General features: G+C 51.9%; 3 protein-coding genes and 1 long non-coding RNA gene across 4 annotated transcripts; 2 read left to right on the plus strand and 2 right to left on the minus strand.

Moving 5' to 3' along the window:
- The first annotated feature begins 210 nt into the window (after positions 1–210).
- atp5fa1 (ATP synthase F1 subunit alpha) lies at positions 211–6,649 on the plus strand. Its single transcript, XM_030085019.1, has 11 exons — positions 211–471; positions 3,746–3,821; positions 3,911–4,080; positions 4,163–4,336; positions 4,580–4,746; positions 4,884–5,184; positions 5,353–5,577; positions 5,656–5,763; positions 5,867–6,011; positions 6,076–6,226; positions 6,362–6,649. The coding sequence occupies exons 1-11, from the start codon at positions 412–414 to the stop codon at positions 6,438–6,440; spliced, it is 1,656 nt and encodes a 551-aa protein (XP_029940879.1). The 5' UTR covers positions 211–411; the 3' UTR covers positions 6,441–6,649.
- An 805-nt stretch (positions 6,650–7,454) lies between these two features.
- hwa (huluwa) lies at positions 7,455–12,142 on the minus strand. The gene is made up of 3 exons (XM_030085549.1): positions 11,600–12,142; positions 7,713–7,866; positions 7,455–7,627 (listed from the first exon to the last, which is right to left on the minus strand). Exons 1-3 carry the CDS (start codon positions 12,140–12,142, stop codon positions 7,455–7,457), a joined length of 870 nt encoding a protein of 289 aa, XP_029941409.1.
- Positions 12,143–13,729: 1,587 nt separating this feature from the next.
- Positions 13,730–21,859, plus strand: LOC115383018 (uncharacterized). The gene is made up of 3 exons (XR_003930619.1): positions 13,730–13,846; positions 19,068–19,072; positions 21,847–21,859. It is a non-coding gene; the product is annotated as an uncharacterized LOC115383018 (long non-coding RNA).
- LOC115383017 (dnaJ homolog subfamily B member 5) lies at positions 14,115–17,184 on the minus strand. Its single transcript, XM_030085020.1, has 4 exons — positions 17,042–17,184; positions 15,986–16,244; positions 15,289–15,824; positions 14,115–14,410 (listed from the first exon to the last, which is right to left on the minus strand). Exons 1-4 carry the CDS (start codon positions 17,147–17,149, stop codon positions 14,177–14,179), a joined length of 1,137 nt encoding a protein of 378 aa, XP_029940880.1. The 5' UTR covers positions 17,150–17,184; the 3' UTR covers positions 14,115–14,176.
- Positions 21,860–27,990: the final 6,131 nt, after the last annotated feature.

The following is a 27,990-nucleotide window of genomic DNA, read 5'->3' on the forward strand; positions in this document are numbered from 1 at the left end:
ACATGCTTTGTTTTTTCTTGTCTGTGAGGCTAAACAGCGCTGTGGTCGCCATGACAACGTGTCTAGGACAGAGATTTTACTGTCTGCTAACAGTAAAAGCCATAACATAACACATATTGTCCCATCAGTGATGACCAGCAGCCTTGAAGTCTGTGTATTTACCCAGAATTCCACAGCGCCCCACAGCTTCTGCCACTACCGGAAGTCAGCACCGGTTTGCCATGGCGCCGCTGCTGTCCGCCGAGCAGCGAGCGGTCTAGTGATTCTATACGTCATTGATCCATTTGTTGGATCAACAGTTCCATTTGGTGAATCACTTCCGGGTCGCGCCGGCGTTTCCGCCGCCCCACACCGGGCCGCCGTCCTTCTCTTTCCGCTCCGGGAGCAGCATAGAGCCATCACCGCACCGACATGCTGTCAGTTCGCGTCGCAGCGGCTCTAGCCCGCACCTTGCCCCGAAGAGCCGGATTTGTAAGCACCTTTCACGTCTCTGTGTGCGGAAGAGTTCTCCCTGCGCCGGGAGGAGTGTGGTTTTACTGTCCGTACAGCGGCTCGCTGGATGCGGTGGACACCCGGCCCTCCGCCGGTGTTACCGATCAATTGGTTCCCCTGTTATCTGGTGACCAGCGTCGACTGGCGTCCGCCTTTGTAGCAAGTAACGTCGGATGTTAAAGCAACACAGAAGGCTCCACACTGTTAATGTTATTGACTTCATTGTAAAGGCGGTTAAACCGTGTTTGTCTGCACCGCTCCAGATGTCAACATCTGCTGCAACGATGGACGTCACCAGTTAACAGGGGAAGCCAGTTATTCCGAATCACCGGGGCTCATTCAGATAGCTACAGCGAGCTGCCGGACCAACCACTACAAGAAACGATTCACTTCAGTTGTTTTCCAGTTTGTGGTTCACGGTTAAGAGCCGTCAGTGTATCTGCCAGAGCCTCATGTCATGCAGCACTGGAGGTCAGCTTTGCCTCCTCCATCCATCCGCGGTGTTGTGGCAGCTTGCCCTGACTCATGTTATGATCATGCTATGATATAGAGCAATGCGTTGGCTGGACTGACAGTAAACCCTGCACTTTTCCTGTGTCTGGGGGTGAAAGTAGTTTTAATTCTTGCAGGTGTCTGAAACCCTGACAGTTTTCCCTGGCCGGGGATCGAGCGTGCCTTCAGGGAGGGAGGACAACATCACTTGCTTGATTTCAGCCAAGTTAAAGCTGGTGTCCGGAGTTTCCGTTCGTTTCCAATGTACGAATCATTTTTTAACAGAGCTTAAATGTGTCAGTCTGGTTGGATACTACCAGGGCCGGCTCTAGGCATAGGCGAACTAGGCGGCCGCCTAGGGCGCCACGCCCCGAGGGGGGCGCCGCGGTCGTACAAGGGGCGCCACGACGCTCTGTGTTCTGTGTGCCCCGCTGTGCAGCGGTCCAACGCACCGCGCTCCTTGTCCTCGGCGCTGCCCGGCACTGATCGGTATTGTTCGGCATCGCTCCTCAGCCCCCCCCCCCCCCGCTCAACAAATGTCGGGACCGCTCGAAACACGCTCCCAAGGGGCGTTCATCTCGGGCTTGCCTAGGGCGCCTCTGAAGCCCGGGCCGGCCCTGGATACTACAGTATAATATTAGCATAAAGCAATATAAAAATGTATTTATGAGCTCCGCCTTCGTCTCATAGACCCCCATGTTATCCGAAAAAGCACCGGTCAGCGTCAGCCAATAGATTTCGAGCTTCCGCCTTGTCGTACCGTCAATCAATGTGTGCACGCAGCCAGAGAGCACGGCCGCTCGCCCAGCAGAGGAGAGTTAGCTCTGCAGCAGATATATCCACTGTCTGCTGAACATCCACCGGAAACAGCTCAACATGGAGGATGCTGTAGGAGTCGGAGGCTCTCATTTTCACCCCACAGATAATGCACATGCACAATTAAAGGGGCGTGGCTTGGTCGCTTATGAAAGCAGAGGGAGGGCGGAACCTCTGGATGTTTGATTAAAAAACCCTCTCTTTCAAAACTCCGGACACGAGCTTTAAATCAAACTAACCAAACTACATGAAACTGAATTTATTCATTCATTCATTCATTTTCCACCGCTTCATCCCTTTCGGGGTCGCGGGTGGCTGGAGCCGATCCCAGCTGCTGTGGGCGAAGGCGGGGTACGCCCTGGACAGTTCGCCAGTCTGTCGCAGGGCTGACATATATAGACAAACAACCATTCACTCACACATTCATACCTAGGGGCAATTTAGGGTGATCAATTAACCTACCATGCATGTTTTTGGACCGTGGGAGGAAGCCGGAGTACCCGGAGGGAACCCACGCACACACGGGGAGAACATGCAAACTCCACACAGAAAGGCCCCGAGCCCCGGCCGGTATTTGAACCCAGGACCTTCTTGCTGTGAGGCAAGAGCGCTAACCACCGCGCCACCGTGCGGCCCTAAAAACTGAAACTGAATTTAATCAATCCTAAACATGGAAAAATAGTGTGAAATGAAATGCCCCCCCTCCTCACATTTGGTTAGAAGACATTAAACTTGTTGGTAATCAAATCAACCATTTGATGGTCAGGCTTCATTTGTCCATTTTGAGGACATTATTGCAAATGGATAAAAGAGTCAGAATTTATATGTCCTCCACCATATGTTTGGTTGCAGTTGTTAGTTTTCAGTTTGATTAAATCAAGTGCAGTGATGTTGCTGCTCCCTGGCTGAATGCATGTTCGCCCCCCGGCCACGGGAAACTGTCGGGGTTAACTACGGTGGCACGACACGGGAGACGAGTGAAACTCAGGACGTTTCCCCGTGTCTGGGCCTGGACATCTGCGAGTCATCTGAAAACCCCGGCCACCGTGCAGATTTAGAAACACTCTGTCGAAGTGCAGCAGGCAGAGGAGGCGGAGGTCAGGAGCCGGGTTCAGTTTGACCACTGTGAGGAGGATGGAAACAGCCAGAGCAGAGTTTACATTTATGTGCCGGTGCTTTTGGTTTTGTTGTGTTATGTGGAGGAGCAGAGGATGAAGGGTAACACTGGGCCATCCCAGTGACGGAGGCTGTCTGGTGAACAGTGCTGTGTCTTGATGTCCAGGACCAGTTGTGGAAGCGTCCCCGGGCGTCGGACCAGACGCAGCGGTCTCACGGCAGACGCTCAGCCACACTGACGCTCCAGTTGTCGGCTCAGAAGCCGTTTCTTTTCTGTGTCGATGTAATTTAACAAAGGAACCGGGGCATACTGGGGCGTACCAGGGTGTACCGAGGCGTACCGGAGTGTACCGAGGCGTACCGGAGTGTACCGGGGAGTACCAGAGCGTACCGGGGCGTACCGAGGCGTACCGGAGCGTACCAGGGCGTACCGGAGCGTACCGGGGAGTACCAGAGCGTACCGAGGCGTACCGGAGCGTACCAGGGTGTACCGGAGCGTACCGGGGAGTACCAGAGCGTACCGAGGCGTACCGGAGCGTACCAGGGTGTACCGGAGCGTACCGGGGAGTACCAGAGCGTACCGAGGCGTACCGAGGCGTACCGGAGCGTACCAGAGCGTACCAGGGCGTACCGGAGCGTACCGGGGAGTACCGGAGCGTACCAGGGCGTACCGGAGCGTACCGGGGAGTACCGGAGCGTACCGGAGCGTACCGGAGCGTACCGGAGCGTACCGAGGCGTACCGGGGCGTACCGGAGCGTACCGAGGCGTACCGGGGCGTACCGGGGCGTAGCAGCCGGCTCTCACCTCTGCCGGTCCCGCTGTCTGCAGGTGTCCAGACATGTTGCTGCGGCGGCGGTCGGAGCCAGGAGTCTGCACACAGCTCGGCCATGGCTGCAGAAAACCGGTACGATTCACATGGTTTCACGGCAGTGGAGCAGTCGGTGCGCCGCCGACGGCAGGCTGTGTGTGTGATAACTCTCCACAAACATCCAGGCACCGCCGAGGTGTCGTCCATCCTGGAGGAGAAGATCATGGGAGCCGACACCAGCGCCGACCTGGAGGAGACCGGCCGCGTTCTGTCCATCGGAGACGGCATCGCTCGGGTGTACGGCCTGAGGAACGTGCAGGCGGAAGAGATGGTGGAGTTCTCGTCTGGCCTGAAGGTGAGGGAGGAGCTTCCTGTGAAGCAGCGATGTGTTGCTGTGCGGTGGCGTTCCATACCGACGCCTTCGCCGTCTCCTGCAGGGCATGTCTCTCAACCTGGAGCCCGATAACGTGGGCGTCGTGGTGTTCGGTAACGACAAGCTGATCAAAGAGGGCGACATCGTGAAGAGGACCGGCGCCATCGTGGACGTGCCCGTGGGCGAGGAGCTGCTGGGCCGCGTGGTCGACGCTCTGGGAAACGCCATCGATGGAAAGGTGACAGTTTATGACCTGCTGGAGCTGGCTGGATCGGCAGTGTGCAGAAAGCTCCGTTGCTTGTGTTAGAATGGCGTGCGAGGTGGCGTGTGAGTCAGAATGACAAACAGCTCAGGACTTGTTGATGGCGTTTAGGTTGTGACCCCTGACCTGTCGCTCAGCTCTGCTTTCCTTCGACTGGAACGGCGTCTGAGACGGAGGGAGTCCAGCCGACCCGTCTGACTAACCGCTCTGGTCTCGCAGGGCCCGCTGGGCTCCACGGTGCGCCGGCGCGTGGGCCTGAAGGCCCCCGGCATCATCCCCCGCATCTCCGTGAGGGAGCCCATGCAGACCGGCATCAAGGCCGTGGACAGCCTGGTGCCGATTGGCCGCGGCCAGCGCGAGCTGATCATCGGAGATCGGCAGACCGGGTGAGCGGGAGGGTCCGGGTCCGGGTCCGGGCCCGGGCGTCCGTGCTGACCTGCTCACACCCACCTTCTGTTCTGAGGAATGGCTTCTTTTTCGTGTCGCTCTGCTCGAGTGCTGAACTCCAGTCTTTGCCTCGCAGCAAAACCGCCATCGCCATCGACACCATCATCAACCAGAAGCGCTTCAACGACGGCACTGACGAGAAGAAGAAGCTGTACTGCATCTACGTGGCCATCGGCCAGAAGCGCTCCACCGTGGCCCAGCTGGTCAAGAGGCTGACGGACGCCGACGCCATGAAGTACACCATCGTGGTGTCAGCCACGGCCTCGGACGCCGCCCCCCTGCAGTACCTGGCGCCGTACTCCGGCTGCTCCATGGGAGAGTACTTCAGAGACAACGGCAAGCACGCCCTCATCATCTACGACGACCTGTCCAAGCAGGTGAGGCCGGCGCCGTCTGGCGCCGTCTGTTCTTGACCGTGAGCGTTAGGTTAGGCTGGCTGGATCGGATCCTCTTCAGGCCGGCTTTGGCCCCCGAGCTTTATGTTTGGCCCCGCGGCGTCGCAGACGTGATCCGTGTGGAGGGTGTGACCGCCTGGTGTTCTGCAGGCCGTGGCGTACCGCCAGATGTCCCTGCTGCTGCGGCGCCCGCCGGGCCGCGAGGCGTACCCCGGAGACGTCTTCTACCTGCACTCCCGGCTGCTGGAGCGCGCCGCCAAGATGAACGACAACTTCGGCGGCGGCTCGCTCACCGCCCTGCCCGTCATCGAGACGCAGGCGGGCGACGTGTCGGCCTACATCCCCACCAACGTCATCTCCATCACGGACGGACAGGTGAGTGGCGGCCCGGCCCGGTTCAGGTTCAGCCCCGCCCGGCCCGGTTCAGGTTCTCACTCCGGTTTTTTCTCTCAGATCTTCTTGGAGACGGAGCTGTTCTACAAAGGCATCCGTCCGGCCATCAACGTGGGTCTGTCGGTGTCTCGAGTGGGATCTGCGGCCCAGACCAGGGCCATGAAGCAGGTGGGTCAGTCAGCTGGACCCTGGTACTGGCCTGGAGGCTGGGATCAGCAGACACCGCCTCGCTGCTGCCCCCTGCTGACAGAGTTTCGTCTCCTCCCGGCAGGTGGCCGGGACCATGAAGCTGGAGCTGGCCCAGTACCGCGAGGTGGCGGCCTTCGCTCAGTTCGGCTCCGACCTGGACGCCGCCACGCAGCAGCTGCTGAACCGGGGAGTCCGGCTGACCGAGCTGCTGAAGCAGGGGCAGTACTGTGAGTCCCCCCTCCCCCCTCCTCTGACCCGGTCTCCCTCCTCTGACCTGTTCTGTTCTCCCAGCCCCCATGGCCATCGAGGAGCAGGTGACCGTCATCTACGCCGGCGTGAGGGGACACCTGGACAAGATGGAGCCCAGCAAGATCACCAAGTTTGAGGCGGCGTTCCTTCAGCACATCCTGAGCCAGCACCAGGACCTGCTGGCTGCCATCAGGTCTGCCCCGCCCCCCTGCCCTGCCCCTGCAGGAGACACCCCCCACCCCCGCCCCCCTGCCCCTGCCGGAGACCCCGCCCCTGCAGGAGACCCCACTCGCCCTCCAGTCTCATTCATTTCAACTCTTCTCCACAGAGCTGATGGGAAAATCTCTGAAGCGTCCGACGCCAAACTGAAGCAGATCGTCCTGACCTTCCTGTCCAGCTTCGAGTAGTCTGCGTTCCAGTCGTACTTCCTGTGAACGGATACCATTCAAGCGGCCCTTGATCTTCACTGTACAGAGAATAAATCATCTTCTCGCCGCTGCTCTGTCCTCGGTGTCTTCTCTCCACGTCCCTGGCTCGGCTGGAAGGCCCCGGACCCGCCGGGCTCAGTTACGGAGAATACCGCCATCAATCATCAGGTTCTTTATTAAAATATTAAAACTGATCTGAAACATGACTTCTTCCCTGGGTGAAAAGTGAAAGCAACAGAATGCAGAGCGTCACACAAACAGTGATCAATAAACATCAGGCTGACAGGAGGCGGTGGCGAGGCCAGCTGAGAGGCGAGGCAGTGCCGGAGTGAGCGGAACACGGAGGACGTGTCCGGGGTGGGGTGGGGGGAGGCGGGGTGAGGCGAGGTGGGGTGAGGTGGGGTGAGGCGGGGTGAGGCGAGGTGAGGCGGGGTGAGGTGAGGCGAGGCGGGGTGGGGTGAGGCGGGGTGAGGTGAGGTGGGGTGAGGTGGGGTAAGGCGAGGTGGGGTGAGGCAGGGTGAGGCGGGGTGGGGTGAGGCGAGGTGAGGCAGGGTGGGGTGAGGCGGGGTGGGGTGAGGCGAGGCGGGGTGAGGCGAGGCGGGGTGAGATGGGGCAGGGTGAGGTGAGGCGGGGCGAGGTGGGGTGAGGCAAGGTGAGGTGGGGCAGGGTGGTGTGGGTGAGGTGGGGTGAGGCGGGGTGGGGTGGGTGAGGTGAGGTGGGGTGGGGTGGGGCAGGGTGGTGTGGGTGAGGTGGGGTGAGGCGGGGTGGGGTGGGTGAGGAGAGGTGGGGTGGGGTGGGGCAGGGTGGTGTGGGTGAGGTGGGGTGAGGCGGGGTGGGGTGGGTGAGGTGAGGTGGGGTGGGGTGGGGCAGGGTGGTGTGGGTGAGGTGAGGCGGGGCGAGGTGGGGTGAGGCAAGGTGAGGTGGGGCAGGGTGGTGTGGGTGAGGTGGGGTGAGGCGGGGTGGGGTGGGTGAGGAGCTAAAAGCGGCCGTCGGTCAGACCCAGTAGTGCTTGGTGTGCAGGGCCGGCCGGGGCTGCAGGTGTGTGGGGACGTAGTTCTGCCGGACGTAGCAGGGGTCGTAGTAGTCCCACTCCAGGGCCGAGGCCGAGGCCGGCGCGCCGCCCGACAGCCCGTCGCTGTCCGCCGACAGGATCCGCAGGGACACTCCTGCGAGCAAACCAAACACACCCGGGCCGTCAGGTCCGGCTCTCCCCGGCCGGGCTCGGCCGACGCCCCGGGTCCAGAAGACCACCTGCACTGGCTCCGAAGTCGCTGTCCAGCCCCGGACCCACGGCACACATGCTGGAGCAGGACGTCTGCGAGGGCGGCTCCAGGCCCGGTCCTGCAGCATCTGGACTCACATCTGTCAGCAGGTCGCAGCTCCGATGACCCCGGCCCCGGGCTGCCTGCTGGGATCCACACCAGAACCAGACCGGAGCCAGGTCAGCTCACGGACCAGGGTGCTGTGATCCACACCAGAACCAGACCAGAGCCAGGTCAGCTCACGGACCAGGGTTCTGGGGTTCAGACCAGCTACAGAAACAGAACACCTGGAAACGGCAGCACTGAAGCACACGGCGCTGCCTTCTGTAGTAACAGGCGACCTAACCACTTCAACGCGCGACGCTGTTACCGACGGTAGTCTGAGACTTTCAGCTGGATTTTCTCCTCCAGCAATCACAGCAAAGCGGCGGAGCATCATGTGCACGGAAACGAGGAGCTATTGGAGCAAAGTAATACAGCTATAGAGCCCAGATGGTTAAAATAGAGATTCAGCCATAGAGCCTGATCGGTAGGTCACTGTGCATATCAGATTTACCCAGTGACACATTCTGCTCAAAGCGTCTCTAAATAAAAGAGTCTCCAGGTTCTGAAGGAGTCCACAGACTCAGCCATTCAGAGAGACAAGAGCAAGACGTTCCAGAGTCAGGGGGCAACAACCTGAAAGGACGGGTCTCCGGGTTTTAAACCGACAACCTGTTTGGATGGGCTCCCTGGGTTTTAAACCAACAACCTGAAATGGTCCTCTGGGTTTTAAACTGAGTCTTTGGGCCCTCGGGGTTCCGGCCTGCAGCTCTCTGTGGCGGTCTAAGGTTCTGGACGTCTATGTGGTGCTCGGAACGTCGGGGCTGAGAGTTGAAGGTCAGCCTGAGCCGGACCGGGTCCGGCGGGGCGGGACAGAAGGGGACATGGGACGTCTCATCACGGACGCTCTGGGCCACAAAACAACAAGCTAGAAGAGGATTTCTGAAGGTTGTCACGGCTCTGCTCCACCAGTCCAGCTCAGTCCAGGTGAAAGTGTTGGTGACCCCTGACCTGGACCGAGAGGCGGTCAGCTTCACATTTACAGGAAGAGCCGACATCCAAGGATCAAAAAGCCACGTCGCTATGAACGCTTGGCCGCCACGAGCCGGTTCTCCCTGTGGGAACTTTTCTGACACCTCCTGCTTAAAGCGATACTTCAACATTTTGGCAAATTGGCCCATTGAGGGCAATTCCCGAGTCATTTAGAACAGCATACTTACTTTTTTAGTGAGGGCGAGCCGTTTATTCAGCGGTGGGTCTGAGGAGAGCTTCATGGCGGACACAATGGAAGTGGACGGCATTTTTGTTCCCCCTCGTCAAACTCATCAAATACACAATCCAACAACCCCAAAACACTTTGGTGGACACGTTATAATCCACACATTCACTACGCTGTGGAACACCAACAAATAATATTGTAGCGTTACGACACTGAAGCAAATATTGGGAACTACTTTTTCTTTTGAAATCACTACGCCCAGACGCCATGTTTAGTAAGTAGTTCCGTCTTAGCAATCTTCGCATAAACAACTCAATCTGGTAATTTTGCATTAATATTCCACAGCGTAGTGAATGTGTGGATTATAACGTGTCCACCAAAGTGTTTTGGGGTTGTTTTCTGTTCTAAATGACCAGGGAATTGCCCTAAATGGGCCAATTTGCCAAAATGTTGAAGTATCGCTTTAAAACCCAAAAAGTCAGAAGGATTTATCAGGATTTCTTCTGAGATGTTGAGTTATTTAAAGAAAAGGGAAATCCTTCCCCCTCACCTCCAGGTTCCTCCAGCTGCTGCGTCCTCCCTGAAGCGTTCCTTTTTTTTATTTTAATAGTTTTTATTTATGGGATGCAAGTCATAGACGATCAGTTTAAATAGATGCATCTTTTTTCTAAAATTGAATGAACATAAATGAACGAACAATAAGCAAACCCTCTCCCTACCCCAGAAATATGGTCCTTTAATATAATTAAAATTCCCTTTGGGGAAGGGAGACAAAATAATTAAACAAAAAGACAAAACAAAACAAAAACACAAAACAGAATAAAGCAAAACCAAATATATATATAAATTAAAGGAGAAAAAAGAAAGAAGAGGGGGAGGGGCGTTCTTAGAGGGCGTTATCTGTTGCTGGCGGCCCGCGTCGTAAGGCATCACATAGGGAACATGGTCATATAGTCGTCTTTGCAAAGAAATCTCTCGTGCTGGTAACTTATCAAAATAGTTGAGCAGTGGTCTCCAGAGAATGTAACACCTGTCTGATGAACCTCTAAGCGAAAACTTGATTTTCGAGTTTCAAAAGAGAAAATGTCATGTAACCAAACTTTAATCGATGGTGGTTGAGGTGATTTCCATAATAAGAGAATTCTTTTACGAGCAACCACAGAGGCGAAGGCTGTCACATTATTCTGAATGGCTGCAGTGTGAAGGTTGTCTGGACGTCTGCCGAAAATGGCGATATGTGGAGATGGAATTATGTTTATGCTCAGTACTTCTAAAATTATTTTAAAGAAACGTTGCCAGAACTGAGACAGTTTGGGGCAAGACTACATGGAGTCTGTGCACATCTGTTACATTTTTCATCCATTTCGCCCGGGTAAAGTCTCGAGAGTTTTTCCTTACTATAATGTAACCTGTGAAGGACTTTGAATTGTATTAGAGAGAGTCTCGCACAGCTAGATGATGAGTTAACAGTTTTTATAGCCCCCTCCCATAGGGTCTCGGACAGGCTCAACTGAAGTTTTGATTCCCACTTTGATTTTATCTTACTAACAATATTGTCATTAATCGAAGAAAATAGCTTAAACAAAAAGGAGACGCGACCTTTTGTTGGAGTTTTAGCTTGAAGAGCCAGGTCTACTCCACTGGGTACTGGAATATGTGGGAATGATGTAGCGTGCGTTTTTGCAAAGTCCCGCAGCTGAAGGTACCGGAAGAAGTCTGATCTGTGTAGATTAAAGGCAGAGATTAATTGATCAAAGCTAGTAAACGAACCATCAACGTAAAGATCTCCCAGACTGCGCAGTCCTTTACGGTCTAAGGCAGTGAATCGTGGGTCTATCTTTGCCGGAGTGAATAAGTGGTTACGACAGACGGGAGTTGCGAGAGGGAGAGTGAGCCATCCACAGTGACGTCTTATTTGTGCCCAAATTTTTAGAGTTGCAGAAACTACTGGGTTAGAGGTGAAATTTGACGGAGAAATGGGTAACGTGCTGCGTATCAGAGCAGGGGAGGGCATTCCTGGTCCAGGGGGCCGCAGCCCTGCATGTTTTCCATGTCTGCCTGCTTCAACACAGCTGATTGCAATGAGGCTCGTTATCTGGCTTCCTGCTGGACTTGGCCATGAGTTTGATTGGATTCAGGTGTGTTGGAGCAGGGAGACATGGGAAACAAGCAGGGCTGCGGCCTCCAGGACCAGGAATGCCCACCCCTGTGTCAGAGCTAACAAAGATGAGGAGCAGGATGCTGACTCACTGTGGCACCAGCTAGACTGAGGAGATGTAAACCGCGATATCATTTCGTGCAGGTTGGCAGCCCAGTGGTAACTTATGAGATTAGGTGGAGCTGGACAGGGTCCAGTGGGACGGGACAGAAGGGGTCACGTGAGGACTTGTTCTGAGATGTTGAGTTATTTAAAGAAAAGGGAAATCCTTCCCCCTCACCTCCAGGTTCCTCCAGCTGCTGCGTCCTCCCTGAAGCATTCCTGCAGTCCCAAAACTGTCCGTGCCCCGTACTTTGGGAACCACCATCGAATACTGTATGCATGTATGAAAACGTACAATTAAGAAAAGAAAAAGCCCAACAGCTTGAGCTGGACTGAAGGACAGGTGTCCTCTTACTGTGGGGGAGTTCGGCGGGACCAGGTTCAGTCTGACTTCCGCCTCGGAGTCGTCAGATTGCGCCAAATGCGCAGCGCTTCTGCGTAATCCTGGGAGCGGGTCCAGACCCGGCGTGGCCCGGCGGGAGGAGGACGAGGCGGTGGCTCTGAAGGTGCTCGGGGCCCTCTGGGATCCGGCGGGCCCGTCTGGCGTCAGGAGCCGCATCGCGTGGCCCGCTCCGCGCGCCTCCCGGGACGACGCCATGGACGAGGTGACCGGGTGCGCCACGACGCGCCCCGCCAGAGAGGAGGCCGCCCCCCCGCCGAGCAGCGGGGACAGACTCACATCGGACACGGCGTGCAGGGTGGACCGCAGGAGCAGCTCCTCCGCGCCCCCCCGCCGGGACCTGCGGCCCCTCTTGGACAGGACCAGCAGCTTGCAGAGCAGAAGGAGGCAGTGGAGCAGGAGCAGCAGGACCACGCAGGGCACGAGCAGGAGGACCACCAGGGTCAGGCCGCTCACACCCGGACCTTCACCCGGATCTGGAGGTGCGGTCTGACTCATTTCTGATCATGGTCGCGGGAAGGCAGTGGGTCTCCAGAGAGCTGCTGGGGTCTGAGGCTTCACCTGTCCGCGCGCACAGCTGAGCGGCCGCGCCAATCAGCGGCAGCTCCACGTGCCGCCGTCCTGGCCTCACTCCGGCGCACTCCAGGAGTGAGACATCAACAGGTGTCGCTCATTGGCTGCAGGATCCTCCGCTGCTGCTGCAGCTGCTCAGTCAGCCACTAGATGGCAGCAGGCGGCCTGCAGCCTCCAGCCACTGCAGCGGAACGACACTTCATAGACTGCAGAGCCACGGCTCTTCAAGCAGCGTTTCAAGTTTTAGGCAGCATTACCCCTCACTCAGCAGTCGCTTCTTGTTGCCACCAAAAAACCCATGCATGCATGTGAAGAACATGCAAACTCCACTGCTGAGTCCTATGGAGTCCAGGATTGTCAAACATCAGGCCCATGGGCTAAAACCGGCCGCAAATACAGCTAAATCACTAAGCAAATGGCAAATGTTTCCTAGAAAGAGTCATTTTTTGACACATTTCTTCAGAGTAGCAACACAACAGAAGACTGAGGCCGAGCTGAGGGTCCAGTCCTGCTGCCGTGGAAACCAGGCAGCGAGCAGAAAACCAGGAGGCGAGCTGGAAACCAGGAGGCGAGCTGGAAACCAGGAGGCGAGCTGAAAACCAGGAGGCGAGCTGGAAACCAGGAGGCGAGCTGGAAACCAGGAGGCGAGCTGAAAACCAGGCGGCGAGCAGAAAACCAGGAGGCGAGCTGAAAACCAGGCAGCGAGCTGAAAACCAGGAGGCGAGCTGGAAACCAGGAGGCGAGCTGAAAACTAGGCAGCGAGCTGGAAACCAGGAGGCGAGCTGAAAACTAGGCAGCGAGCTGGAAACCAGGAGGCGAGCTGAAAACTAGGCAGCGAGCTGGAAACCAGGAGGCGAGCTGAAAACTAGGCAGCGAGCTGGAAACCAGGAGGCGAGCTGAAAACTAGGCAGCGAGCTGGAAACCAGGAGGCGAGCTGAAAACCAGGAGGCGAGCTGAAAACCAGGAGGCGAGCTGGAAACCAGGAGGCGAGCTGGAAACCAGGAGGCGAGCTGGAAACCAGGAGGCGAGCAGAAAACCAGGAGGCGAGCTGAAAACCAGGAGCAGAAAAGCAGGCAGCGAGCTGCAGCCGCACATGTGCAGAATACAACCGTTTCTGGACACTTCACTGGATTTTGCACCAGAAGGTTTCATTAAAACTGGCTTTAGTCTCAATGCATTTGGCTTGATCAGCTACTGCCACACACACACACACACACACACACACACACACACACACACACACACACACACACAGAGATTGATGTGGATTGTTCAACCAGTGTTGAGATTCTATTCATCATCCATCCATTATCCATCATCCCTCCCTCCCTCCCTCCATGTATCCATCCATCATTTAAAGAGAACTCATTTACAGATTTCTCTCCTTGTCTTTATTGGTGTTTTTATTTTACATGCTCTCACATGTTTCCATAAAATACATCAGCAGCAGAATATAAACAAACATTTCAAATAATTCAATAGAACATTTGACAGCTGAATCTCTCTTAGAGACAATGTTTTTGCAAATTTGCACACAAAGTAAATCTTTGCACACAAGTACATTTGCTATTGTAATAATTCAATGCAAAATATCAGTCATATGAACACCATATAACTATAAGAGGAAGTGTAGTAAAGATGCCATTCTGTTCCTGAAGCCGCGCAGGTCTGAAGGAGTCTATAAGGATACCTGACACCTGCTAAAGGTTTCTGCAGATTGAACAGTAGAGAAAAACCTTGAAAGGTGGTGGAGTCGCTGAACGCTCTCAGAGACCAAAGACTGTTCATCACATCTGCACTACCTGCTGTGTCGGCGTCACGGCTGTTGAGCGGCGTGCAGAACATCTGCAGAAGGTCTCCTCAGCACAGAGCGTGGCCGACAGCGCCCTTCACGGAGAGGCTGTGGGTTTAGCACCTTGAGCTGTGTGGGTGGGTCTGGCGTGCCGGGCGGGGGCGGGGCTAGCACTGGGCCAGGCTGTGCTTGATGATCTCTCGGGACTGAGGCGGGATCCGGTCTGGGAAGAGCACCTGGAACTCCACCACCAGGTCGCCCCGCTGCGACGGGCTCTTGGGGTGGGGCAGGCCTTCGCCCCGCAGCCGCCGGACGGCGCCGGGCTTGATCACGTCGCTGCAGGGCAGGGGCATCATGCGGTTGTCCAGCGTGGGGACGTTGACAGTGCAACCACAGAGAGCCTGGAGACAACGGGACGAAGGAGACGTTAGTCCAGCAGGCCTGCTTGTGTAAGACTGGCTGAGTGGTTGATGTGGAGCAAAGCTAATTCAGCTCAGGACTTTAATGTGTCAAGTTACATAACTGGTAAATATGGAGCGTCTGTCTTTCTGCAGGCACAGTCATTTTCTGTGTTATGCAACAAAGCGGTGCTACAGATGTTATAATCGCTGCTCTATTTACTGCCGTGCGTGGGACTGAGCGCCTCACTGACTGGAGGAAGCCGAGGCAAGATGGAGGAGCTCTTTGAAATGCCATTCAGTGTGACTGCTGCCCTGCTAATCTGTGCGTGGGCTGCTGGAGTGAGAGCCGAGCGAGCGAGCGAGCGAGCGAGCGGCAGTCTGCAGCAGGCGTAGTGGAGTGTGATTGGTGGCGGCTATTTTTAGCTCTGGCCGGCTCTGCAGGGCTGGCGAGGTGAGGGAGGAGCTGGCAGGCTGTTTGTGGGGGTCTCTCTGCTTCTGCCTTCTTATCGTGTTGGTGGGTTATATAAAAGACACACACACTGGTGTGTGTGTGTGTGTCTGCTTATAGACTGCCTGTGTTTCATAACTCGCCATTTAATGTTCAGTGCTGGAAGCATTTCACTGACAGAGCCGCTGAGCCCAGCAGGGGGCCTCCTGGTGGGAGAAGCGCTTTGGGCTCAGCTGTTCTGTAAGTGTAACTGATTTTCACTGGTACGATTCCCACAGCTGCCGGGAGACTGCTGAGCACCATAATGGAAGCTCGTCACACACTCTGGTGACATTCAGCTCTCAGACTGATGGGGGCGCTCTGTCCCTCTGCTCAGTGTGCCTTGCTCAACGTGTGGTTGGGAGCGAGACCTTTCGCCGGTGCCTCTCACCTCCTTCAGGGTGATCTTGGCGGTGTAGACGATGTTGACGCCGTCCCTCCTGAACTGCTCGTGCTCCTGGTCCCGGAGGACGAAGGTGACGTCGGCGGGCGCGCTGCTGGCCGTCTCGTCGCCCTCCCGGGGGAAGGTGATCCTGGTCCCCGCCTTCCAGCCCTTCTTCACCACCACGTTCAGCACCTTGTCCTCGGAGCGGACGCCGCGGCCGTCCGCGGTCAGGCGGCTACGGGTGATCTTCACGTGCTTGGTGCAGCCGTGCATGACCTCCTCCAGGGTCACGGGCAGCTCGTGCAGCACGGCGTCGCCCTGCAGCCGCCGCTGGCCCGCGGCGAAGCCGCCGCCCACGTGGCTGAAGGGGAAGCGCCTGAAGGGGTTGAAGAGGTCGTCCTCGCTGTCGGCGTCGCTGCCGAAGAAGATGTCGAAGTGGTCGGAGCCGTGGAAGGAGGAGGAGAAGGTGGCGTGGGGATCGCTGGGGAAGCTGTTGCGGAAAGCGTTGCCTTGGCCCGCCAGCGACACGCCATTTTTAAGACCTGGAAGCACAAGACGCAAAGACTTGATCCCCATTTCTGCCTCTCTTTATGAGAAGACGTAGGAATTCGGTCAGCTGTTTCAGAGTTTGAGGGGAAAACACTGAATGAGCCTGGGACTGGCTGATAAGAGGACGAGTCCCTCTGCCTGTCCTTCCTCTCACCTTCTTCTCCAAACTGGTCGTAGATACTCCTCTTCTTGGGGTCGGTCAGGATCTCGTAAGCCTCAGCGATCTCCTTGAACTTGTCCTCGGCGTCTGCGTCGCTGTTCTTGTCCGGGTGGAACTTGAGGGCCATCTTCCTGTAGGCCTTCTTGATCTCGTCCTCGTTGGACTCGGGGGACACGCCCAAGACTTTGTAGAAGTCCTTCCCCGTGGGTTTGATGGCCAGGCAGGGCGTGTCCTGCTCAGCCTTGATGCCTTCCTGCAGGAAGAAACACAAACAATCATTCAGACTTTAAATGCATTGTTGTTCATATGATCTCTCAAATGTCAGCCGGGAATGTTCGTACAGGACAGGACGGAGCGGTGGATGTTCGTACAGGACAGGACGGAGCGGTGGATGTTCGTACAGGACAGGACGGAGCGGTGGATGTTCGTACAGGACAGGACGGAGCGGTGGATGTTCGTACAGGACAGGACGGAGCGGTGGATGTTCGTACAGGACAGGACGGAGCGGTGGATGTTCGTACAGGACAGGACGGAGCGGTGCATGTTCGTACAGGACAGGACGGAGCGGTGGATGTTCGTACAGGACAGGACGGAGCGGTGGATGTTCGTACAGGACAGGACGGAGCGGTGGATGTTCGTACAGGACAGGACGGAGCAGGGCAGCTGTGCTGGACCACTTCTTACTATCTCATCTTATTAAAAATGCAGAAAATTAACATCCTCGTCTCTCTGCCATGCACAAGTCAACAGGAAGTCATAAGGTGAAAAATTCCAGAAATAAAAAAGACACATTTATCTCTTTGCCATAAAAAAATCACAATCAGAACTCAATGTGAGCAGAAAGAGGAAAGAATCCAGAAAAAGATGAGGAAAACGGAAAAAAAAAGGGGAAACTATCCACTGTCCTCCTCAACACCTGAGATTCTCAGCAGTGATTGGCTGAGAGAGAATCAACATCTCCTGCATCTGAATGAATCCTCTGCCGCAGCACCGGGGAGAGCTACAGCATTTTCTAGGCAGATGGATGAGAGACTGACAAGCGGTACTCACGGCGGAAGAGGACGATCCGGAGCTGTCTCCTCTGTGCATCACTCTCACTTTGCACTTCACGTTCACATTTTTGTGCTTGACACCAAACTGCGTCCAGATGAGAACCATGGTGAGTGAAGGAGTGCCGCTGTCCTCGGTGCTGAAGCGTCCTGCTGCTCCGGCGCTGCTCTCAGCTCTGATGCCGCTCTGCCGCCGCCGCTCCTTTTTACCATCCAGTCAGCCGCCCACGCTGCGTGACCGAGCTTCCCCCGGCCCGCCCCTCTCCCGCACGCGCAGCAGGGGATACCGGCGTCCTCGACGTGCGTCCTGCGCTCCCATTGGCTGGCGGGGAGATGATCGCGCGGATGTTGCAGCCTCCTTTCTCCTTGTGGAGACTTTGCTTCCGGAGATCTTGGATTCTGATCCGAGCAGACAGTCACGACGCAGAGCGAGCTACACACACACACACACACACACACACACACACACACACACACACACACACACACACACACACACACACACCGGCTGTCCAGACAGATCTGTTATGGACCTCTTGTCCTCAAATAACTCTGCATACGACTGAACACACAAACTCTTTACAGATGAGCCATAAGTGTGAACTCTTCCTTCATAACTTGATATACACTATGTGTTACATTGTGTGTGTTACATTGTGTTTTGTGTGTGTGTGTGTGTGTGTGTGTGGATACAGGGATTCAGCAGGGTGCTCACACTGGGCCTGGAGGATGTGTTGGGTTGTTCTTCGGGGCTGTAGTAGATCTGGACGTCATGAAGGGATACAGTAAGCAGTCAGTAAAGTTCCTCAATCATTTGTTAAATTTTGGAGCATTGGGCTCCCAGCACCAAGAAAAACTGGTTGTTATCCAATCAAACTATTTTTCAAATAGAATAATTACTTTTTCAAGATATCAGTCTGGTTTTATCAGAGGTTCTGCCCCGGACCTCTTCAACGTAGCAGTCGATTACTGGATAAACAGCACCTTAGCACGCAGCGCAGACACCGGAGTTAAATGCCATTCCCGCATCACTGACCTCTGTTATGCAGACGACGTTGTTATGTTCATGGAGCTTATTGACACCGTCTCTGATGTTCTTGTCATCCTTCAGGAAGAAGCGACACCTCTCGGACTCACTATAAACTGGGGCAAAACCAAGGTACAATCCCTCTCCGCCTTCCTACCCCCCTTACAACCACTTCGAACTGCTGCTAACGATCAAGTCGAAGTAGTAGATGATTTTATCTATCTTGGAGCCAAAATCATTTCCGACTGTTCTTCCAACTCAGAGATCATAAGACGCTTGCAACTGGCCCGCAGCTCCTTTGGACGCCTGCACCCCGTATGGCGACACAGCAACAACCGACTAGCCACCAAGATACGCCTGTTAAATTCAGTTGTACTCCCCGTTCTCCTCTATGGGAGTGAAACATGGACACTTTCGCATGAACAAACAAGACGACTGGACGCTTTTCACCGCAACTGCCTTCGTAATATTTAGGGACCGAGCCCTCCACGGCGTGGAGGGTCTCAGCAGGCATCAGGCGGTTTCATCACGTCAGAAACGAGGCTGTACACGCCGGAGCCGGTGATCCCGTACCGTTGTCGACCGTCATCAAGAGAAGAAGACTACAACTCTTCGGACACGTCTCTTGCCTTGGCGATGACATTCCTGCCAAAGCAATCGTCGCTGAGGCCACCCTCCGTCCGCCAAATGACTGGAAGCGCCCCCGCGGCCGTCCGAGGCTTTCCTGGCTGAAACAAGTCTCCGAGGACCGCCCACTGCCCGATCTTATACGCAAGGCCCAGGACAGAACCACCTTCAGGATGCTGGTCGCCACGGTCACCTAATGGCCAAGTGAACACAAGTACAAGTAGTCTGGTTTTAGGACCAACCACAGTGCTGAGACAGCATTCGATGTAATACGGACGCTCAGAAACACTCCGTCCTGCTGCTTCTGGATCTCAGCACTTGCATATTGGATTATCCTTCCAGTTTCAGCATCAGTGTGAAGGTTTTCCGTCAGAGTATGTGTGGTTATATAAATTATAGGTGGTGGATGTTTTCAGTAGCTTAGCATCCCGGGACTTTCTTTAGTCATTATTCATGTTTTATTCAGCTCTTTTCGATGCAAGTCACCTTTACACCCCATTTTCACATGAATGCAGGAACCTTTCAAACTGTTTTGGGCATCTGTTGCCATGCCAACAGAGCTTAAAGCATCCAAAAGCACAACTTTTTTAAAACGACTGCCAAGGTGGAAGTTTTTGAAAATGCTCCAACTCTGTCTCCATGCAAACAGAAGAAAATGCAGCGTTTCTAAAGTGCTGCTACTGCACATCCTCCCCACGACTGCAGTCAGCAGGCGATCTGCACATGCTCAGATGAACAGTAAGAACTGTGTTTTCCTCCAGAGCGTCATGACCTCCGGTCCAGATTGGTCCAGATCTGGGTCCTGGTCCTGGTTCTGGTTCCAGTCCAGATTCTCCTGGACGTGGTAGTTTTAGAGTTGAGTCACTGTAACAACAATCCAGCCTGGTGCTCTGGCATTATCAGTGTCTCAGTTCTCCATTGTTAATGTTGAGAGTGTGTTGTTCTCTGCAGTGTGAGTGTGGTTTTATTAAAACAACCTTTCCATGTAAGAACAAAATGTCTTTCTTTCTTTCTTTCTTTCTTTCTTTCTTTCTTTCTTTCTTTCTTTCTTTCGTTCCTTCGTTCTTTCCCTGCCTCACAGCAGTCGGTGCAGTGATTGTATAATTCTCAGTTTTGAATCTGTCAGAGGTGTGAACAGTCTTCTGAGTTGTGGTGTTATATTGACTTTCACTCCATTCCTCACAGCTTACATAAGGGCTGTCTATCTTCATAATGAAATCATAAAAAAACACCTCATAGTCCAACATCAGCAAGCTGCCGGTGGGAGAAACTCCGAGTCCCAGTTCGTAGTCTGCAGCTGAACCCAGTCGCCTGGTCCTCCAGAGAAGGTCAGATAGTATTTAATGAGTGCACTCTGCATGCGTCGGGCTGTGCAGGTGTTTATGGAAAGTGCTTCCGCCCCCGTCGCTCTCCGGTGCAGCAGACACCAACAAAAAGCAGCCCGATGCAAATGAGGCAGCTAATAGCCAGCAGCAGCCGGCTGGGGAAGAAAAGAGCAGCTTCAAAGTTCTGCAGCTGAACACGTTACAAACAACAAGCCGGCAACATTTCAAATGTTCTGTGAAAATTATCAGTTTCAACAGTTTCCAAAAGAAGTGATGCATTTTTTTATGTTTTCAGTTTGTGACAGACGACATCATGTGTTCTCAAAAAGAACATTAATTTGGCTTTATATTTTTGAAATGTGAACTGTGTGGGGGCCGGGGGCGGAGCTTGGCTCCTGGGGGCGTGGAGGGTTCCCCTCTGTGGAAACTGGAACTGTGATTTATCAGTAACAACGTGATTGTGCTGAAGGTCTACCTCTGTCCAGTCCTGCTCACACATTCATCTAAATGTATGTTAATGAGGACTCCTGCCTGCTGAAATAATCCCTCCAGCTCAGATTATCTCAGGCCGGCCACCGTGACAGAACCATGCAAAGCAGGGCTCCGTCTCAAACGCCCAGTGGGTGGCGCCGGCCTCGCCTCGGCCTCGCCTCGGCCTCGCCTCGGCCTCGCCTCGGCCTCGCCTCGGCGGGATGTTTTCAGCTCCTACAGCTGCTTCTCAGTTTCTCTTTTGCTTTTTGTTCAGTGAAGTATTGAGGTGAAGAGACCAACCAGAGCTCTCTGAACCTGTTCACCCAGGGCCCCCATCATCATCATCATCATCATCATCATCATCATCATCATCATCATCATCATCATCCATCCTTCCATCCATCCATCAGACTCCTGTCCCCAGGTTTCTCTATCTATCTGGAACCACTTTCTAGAAGAGCTAAAACTTTACATAAAATGCATTACTAACATTGAAAACTTAAAGGGGCACAGCGCAGTTTTAAATATTAAATTTTCAATTATTCACACCCACACATGTTTTCACCTTTGCCTGATGGGCAGCAAGAGCTATTTTTGCAAGATCGCAGTCGCTCCTATTTTCCTGTGCAGGGCACTGAAGGCTCAGAAATATGAGTGATTCGGGTACGAATTGCTCTGAGCCTGACGTAATGCGCCTCCCGCTGGCCTGGTAATCCTTAAAGCTCGTGTCTGGAGTTTTGAAAGAGAGAGGTTTTTTTTAATCCAACGTCTCAGGTTCCCCCTCCCTCTGCTTTCATGAGCGACCAAGCCACGCCCCTTTAATTGTGCACGCTATTATCTGTGGGGTGAAAATGAGAGCCTCTGAGTCCTGCAGCATCCTCCATGTTGAGCTGTTTCCGGTGGATGTTCAGCAGACAGTGGATATATCTGCTGCAGAGCTAACTCTCCTCTGCTGGGCGAGCGACGTGCTCTCTGGCTGCTCCACACTTTGATTGACAGCACGAGAATGAGGAAGCTCGAAGTCTATTGGCTGAAGCTGACCGGCGCTTTTTCGGATAACATGGGGGTCTATGAGACGAAGGCGGGGCTCATAAATATTTTTTTATATTGCTTTATGCTGATATTATATTGTAGTATGGAACCAGACTGACACATTGAAGCTCTGTTGAAAAATGATTCATACGTTGGAAACGAACGGAAACTCCAGACACCAGCTTTAAGAGCAGCTTTGTCCACCATTCCTCCGCCAGACGCTTAGCAGCAACAACTGAGCAGTACTGAGGATGGATCTTCCAGAAAGTAAGAACAGACCGGCTTCTAGCACTGCCACAGCTCCAGCACAGACCCACCAGGCAGAAGAAACTTACATTTTACTGGAGCGCTGCTAAAAGAGCGAGGAAGGAGTTCCCCTCTTCTGTGCACGTACATGGGCACAAGCCACAGACACGAGCTTTTCACTAAGCTACAGTTACGCCTAAGGCCTGCAGGGGTCGCTGTTTTGCATAAAACGATCAAACTGCGCTGTGCTCCTTTAAAGGCTGTAAAGCTTTAATGGAGAAGTTCTGCACCGATCTGATGGATCAGATCTCTCTGGTGTTTCCTTTGCTCACTGTTGTCTTCAGGGACGGCTGGTCTAAATGGCCAGCAGGGCTGAGCCCTCCCAGCACAAAAACACAGCTAACACAAAAAAGATGAGAACATTATTTTTTAAATAACTTACAACAGATTGTTTTAAGTTTAGATAAAACCAAAGGCAGCAGCAGCACCAGTCAGTCAAAAGGAAAACAGAGAATCTCTCTAATGGGCTGGTTTCTTACAGCCCAGCAGATACATTCATTTGGTTCTTGTCAGTGATTGACAGGTGTCATGTCCCGCCCCCTGTGGTTTACTGAGCATTGTGGGCTGGCTTCAGTTAGCCCACAGCCGCTGACTTCTGACCAACAGCAGTGATTTAACGCAGCGGGGCTGCTGTTGGTGCCAGGGTTGGAAGGAGGGAGAAAAAGTTCAGCTATGGCGGCGTCAGCAGGAACCAGGTGGACTGTTTGCTTTGACTGATGCTCTTTCCACGCTGTCTATTGAGAGGGACTTCATCCAAAAGTTACCCGACTTCAACGACATGGTGATTAACCTGTTTGCATCCCAGAAAGGCGTCGATGTGAGCTTCTTTTCAGATAAGGTCGGCCCATGCTGACCTGTTGAAGGACTGTGACGCCTGGTTTTAGCTGAGTGAAGCGTGTCTGGCTGCATGTCACCAAGCAGCTGTAATGAGACAGCTGCAGCAGGCTGGCTGTGGCCAGTCGCTGAAGTTAGATTAGAACACATTTGTAGTGTGTAAATGTATGTGTGTGCGTGCGCGTGCACGTTTGTGCGTGAGAGACAGAGAGAGAGAGAGAGAGAGAGAGACCGCACTAAACAGTACAGTGTACCTGTAATTGATGTAACTGTGTATCACAGGTGATGTTGCTTTTGCAGCTCTGTTAACTATTTAATCGGTATTATGCAAGCATTTGTAGCCCCCCAACAAGTTTCACCACCAGCCGCCACTGGTTGCTTTTCTGTTTTCTTTTGAAAGTCGTTATTTCTGTTTAATATTTTCTCCCCTGGCAGCAGAATTGGATACTTCTAGATGTAGTAATGTGTGAATGGTGAGTGTCTGTCTAAATGTTTGATGTCTGTTTGTAGGATTTGTTATCTTAATGAAAAAAAAAAAGATTTCTCTATCCCATGGCTTCCTGACTCACCTGACTGGAGCCTGCTATGGAAAACTGAGAATGAGAAATGTGGTCAGTCATTCCTGTTGAGGCACTGTTCAGACTACTGGGGACACATGAAGACAGCTTGGACTGACTGCCTCAAAGGAACGGCTCTCAGACAGCTGTGATCTGGTTCACTGAGTCCTTCACTTTAGAGAGCCGTTCAGAAGAACAACTCTTCAATCAACCTAATTCACTCAGCCTGGAGCCTCAATAATCAGCCTGGAACCTCATTAATCAACCTGGAACCTCATTAATCAACCTGGAACCTCATTAATCAACCTGGAACCTCATTAATCAACCTGGAACCTCATTAATCAACCTGGAACCTCATTAATCAACCTGGAACCTCATTAATCAGCCTGGAACCTCATTAATCAACCATTAATTCTACCTGCTGTGAGCATTTTGTCTTCTGAATGGCAGTTGGTGGTTCGATTCTCCATCTGTACCTTGAATGGGTGAATCAGGCTGATCATGTGGAAGGATTTGTTGAATTCACGACTTACAGTTTTACTCCACTGGTTTGGCTCATTTCTTGAAACCAAAATTACATTCTCAAAACAACATGGACAAATCTCCAAACTACCCTGTAGCTGCTCACTACAGAACAGTGTTAATTTTGTCAAAGAAAACTTAAACGAAAACTATTCGTTGAAGACTCTTTATTCCGTGACTAATTTGTGACGAGAACGTAAATTTAATAAGTAATGAAAACAAAAACTAAAACAAAATCTCTGAACATCATGAACTGACGAGTAAAAATGTGACGAAAAAGCTGACGCTGGCCGTCAGACAAGCTGGGTTAACCGTCCTCACGCCGGGATCACCGGCTCCGGTCCGGCTCCGGTCCGGCTCCGGTCCGGCTCCGGTCCGGCTCCGGTCCGGCTCCGGTCCGGCTCCGGTCTGTCTCCCATACGCAGACGCAGCACCGCAGCAGCACTGTTTGTTGTTGTGTTCTTCTTCTTCTTCTTCTTCTTCTTCTTCTTCTTCTTCTTCTTCTTCTTCTTCTTCTTCTTCTTCTTCTTCTTCTTCTTCTTCTTTGATGTTTTGGCAGCTTACATCCTGTTGGCTGCATTACCGCCACCTGCTGGTCATTATGATCGGAGCTTTTTTCTTGCAGGCTGTCATTTGTTGTAAGAATTTACAGAACGAATCTGAAGTTCATATATTTAATTTTTTTCCAACAAGCCATAGATTTTCGTATTTATGATACAAGAGTTATATGATACATTCTACATTTAAATATCTAAACATAATTGAAGATATGCTTACAGTGGAGTTTTTACAACCGTGACACGCATCCTTTTGCACTTCTGCTGCTGTGGTTTTATGTTGTGTTGTTTTTATATGTATGTTGATGGAGCACTTTGCCCAAGACAAATTTCCTACTGGGACAATAAAGCTATCTATCTATCTATCTATCTATCTATCTATCTATCTAATTTACTGCAGTACAACAAAACTGTCAAATTTCATCAAGACTAAAATTAAGACTAAGACTAAAACTAATCTCCACAGACTAAATTTTAACTAAAACAAAACAAAACTCAAAAAACTAAAATGTGACTTGAACTAAATCTAGTCTTTGGTGAGGGACTAAAACTAAAATGAAATGAAAAATTCATGTCAAAATTAACACTGCTACAGAACGGTGTTTCTCATTCATTTCATCACATTGGAAATGTCTTAGTACATGTCTCAGTGTCTCAGAAAATCTTTGCAAATGATGAGGCACAGTGAGGCTGGATTTAGCACAGTTCCCAAGTGAATAGGTTATGCTGATCGAAACTGATTGGTTGATTCTCAGTCTCGTGGTTGTCCTCTCCAAAACATATCGGCATGACAAAACATCTGAACATTTTGACTGTCAGAGCTCACACAATGTCAAAAGGACAAAGCATTTTGAGGACACTGACCATTTGTTTGAGAAACAAAGTTAGTTTTTCCACCTGAGTGAGCTGTTTAGGAAGAGATCTGGGGCCCTACCTATAAACTCTGAGGGGAAGTCTGACAATAATCGTGCACGGGAACGCAACGCAAACTTCTGTCCACAAAAAAAATTTGGTAGCTAAAAAAAAGTCCGCAGCACAGCTGTACGCAGCTTCCAAGTAATGGCTCCAAATCCGGCGGAGAACATGACGGTGGCCGATCCCAGCCAATCCCGCCCCAACTCCACCCCGTGGCACCATATATAGGTGTGCAAATGAACTCATGAATGAAATTCGGGTGTATTAGAGGGTGCGGCACATAGCGCTGTTATGCTGCAGATATGCGGATAACCGCGGATCGGGCGGATGACGTGTCGAAAAATTAAGATTTTAATGACATTCGGGCGGGTTGCGTTGAAGCACTGAAATTTTAAAAAAAAGCAACATTTTAAATCTTATTCCAAACACAAAGAAACGAACAAAAACAATTTGAAGTGTGTATCATGAGAAGAATTATTATGTCACAGTGACAGTGGGTGTTTGTAGAGCAGAGACAAAGACACTGTAGAGTTTTCATTCCGTGGTGTGTCTGATTGCTCCTTTGAACCATTGATGTAGTGTTTATTGTAGAAGATGTAGAAAGGTGAGGGTTCAGGATGGAAACGTGACTTCCTCAGTGTCTCCCCTCATGTGCTCATCACCACTCACTGTCTGTCTTACATGTAGATTTAAATTATATGGAACTTATATCTGTTATCAGTATAGTGTTCATATCTGTCCGTCCTGAACGTATATCGTAATTATCTCTTTGTATCTGATAATGTATATCTTTATATCCTTTATTTACTTCATTATGTCTGTCTTGGATATTTATGTAAATTAGATTTGATTTATATCTGTCAGCTTATATCTATTACTTAATTATATCTGTCTTAAATTTGTACTTCCGTTATATTTAATTTATATTTAATAATTAGTTGTGTCGGTCAGTATATTTCTGTTATGTAATTATATCTAATTTTACATACAAATGATATTTAACTTTTCCTTGTATGGTTGGACTTTGTATTTTTCTGCTTTTCTTTCTATGTTTCTTGCTGCTGCGACCCTGCAGTTTCCCCATGCGGACAAATAAAGGACTTCAATTCCGTTTCCTTCTGCTTTGTTGTCTCCGCGTAGTGTCTCTGAATTGTGCGGTCCTGTACGGCAGCTGTTTTGTTGGTGGTGAGGACCGCAAAGTCCCACGCATTTTTTTCCCTGCGCAAGATTTTTATAGGTACCAGCTTTGGCGCAGAGGAGCCGCTGCGCAAAGGTTTGGGCTCATTTTGTGAGCAGCGAGCTTTATGGGTAAGGCCCTGACCTTTGACAGGTGAACCGTGGTTCTGCTGAACCGTCCAGGTTGTTTTTGACAAGAGAACCAAGAGAAGTGAGAACGTCTGGTCTGTTTGGAGAAATGAGCCAAAGCTGTTGAGAAGGATTTACATTTTGGAGGCTCTGACTGTTTATAAGGGAAGAAATGTAGCTTTGAAACATGTGTGAACAGTTTCGGGAGAGAGATGAGCTGCTGCAACTGAACTATGGTGTTGAACCGAACCGAACTGAAGATCATTTTGCCAAAACAAAGGAGAAAAACTGTAAAAGAATGTTCTCTGCTCTACACTAACAGTAACTCTTCCTCTGAGCGAAAAGGCGAAAGAGACCACCCGGTGTGTCATGGAGACGCTACAGTGAGAGCAGGAGTCAAACAGCAAATGGAAAACGCAAAAGCAGTGGGTCAGATAGAGGATTACACATCGTCACTACGTGAAGGTCTGTCTTTTGATGAAATGCAGTGTGTCATCTGTTTAAATGACTTTTTTTCACAAAAAATGCCATTAAAAGGAGAGTCAGTATATCTATTTCAGATCATACTCCGGGCTGACGACAGGCCGTCTGCAGACATGGATGTGGAAATGGGAGTGCAGGGAGCAGACATACATGGCACTGCTTCCTCCACTCGGATGCTTCACGCACCCAATGAGGGACGGAGTTTCCAGGGGAGTCTCCTTTCGTCTTACAGGAAACGGCAGACAAATTTGGTTTGAACATGTTGTTCCAGGAGCGTCATGCAGCTCTCGGTACATGCTATTCACAGAACGAGCAGGATGGAGTGAATCAGAGCAGCCAGCATTCATCCTCCTGCCCACGGGAACAGTCTGACTGTGTCTCACTTGTTTTTCACACATTCACACTCTCACCCGCTCTCTCAGAAACACACTCAGCGCCGCCTGTCAGTCTCTGAGAAAATCATGCTAATTAAAGCACCGAGCTGGCCCGCCACCGATATTGTTAGCTGCTGAGAAGGCGGACGGCTTTCCAGTGTTCCTGCGATGTGCTGAGCGTTCTCCAACGTTCTGGAGCTTCGACACTCAGCTGTCGCAGCGTCAGATCGTTCCAGACACTGCTCTCCTCAGGAGGGATGTGTGGCCTTTCTTCAGGCCAGCACCACACGTTTCACAACCCAGCCTGTAAATGAGCAGACTGTTCTCAGGACTGCAGCACATTCACACCAAGCACAGGCAGACAGACAGATAGATAGATAGATAGATAGATAGATAGATAGATAGATAGACAGATAGATAGACAGATAGATAGATAGGCAGATAGATAGATAGATAGATAGATAGATAGATAGATAGATAGATAGATAGATAGATAGATAGGCAGATAGATAGATAGATAGATAGGCAGATAGATAGATAGATAGATAGATAGATAGATAGATAGATAGATAGATAGATAGGCAGATAGATAGATAGATAGATAGATAGACAGAT

This window comes from Salarias fasciatus, assembly GCF_902148845.1.
Source record: "Salarias fasciatus chromosome 7 unlocalized genomic scaffold, fSalaFa1.1 super_scaffold_4, whole genome shotgun sequence".
Lineage (NCBI taxonomy): Eukaryota > Metazoa > Chordata > Actinopteri > Blenniiformes > Blenniidae > Salarias > Salarias fasciatus.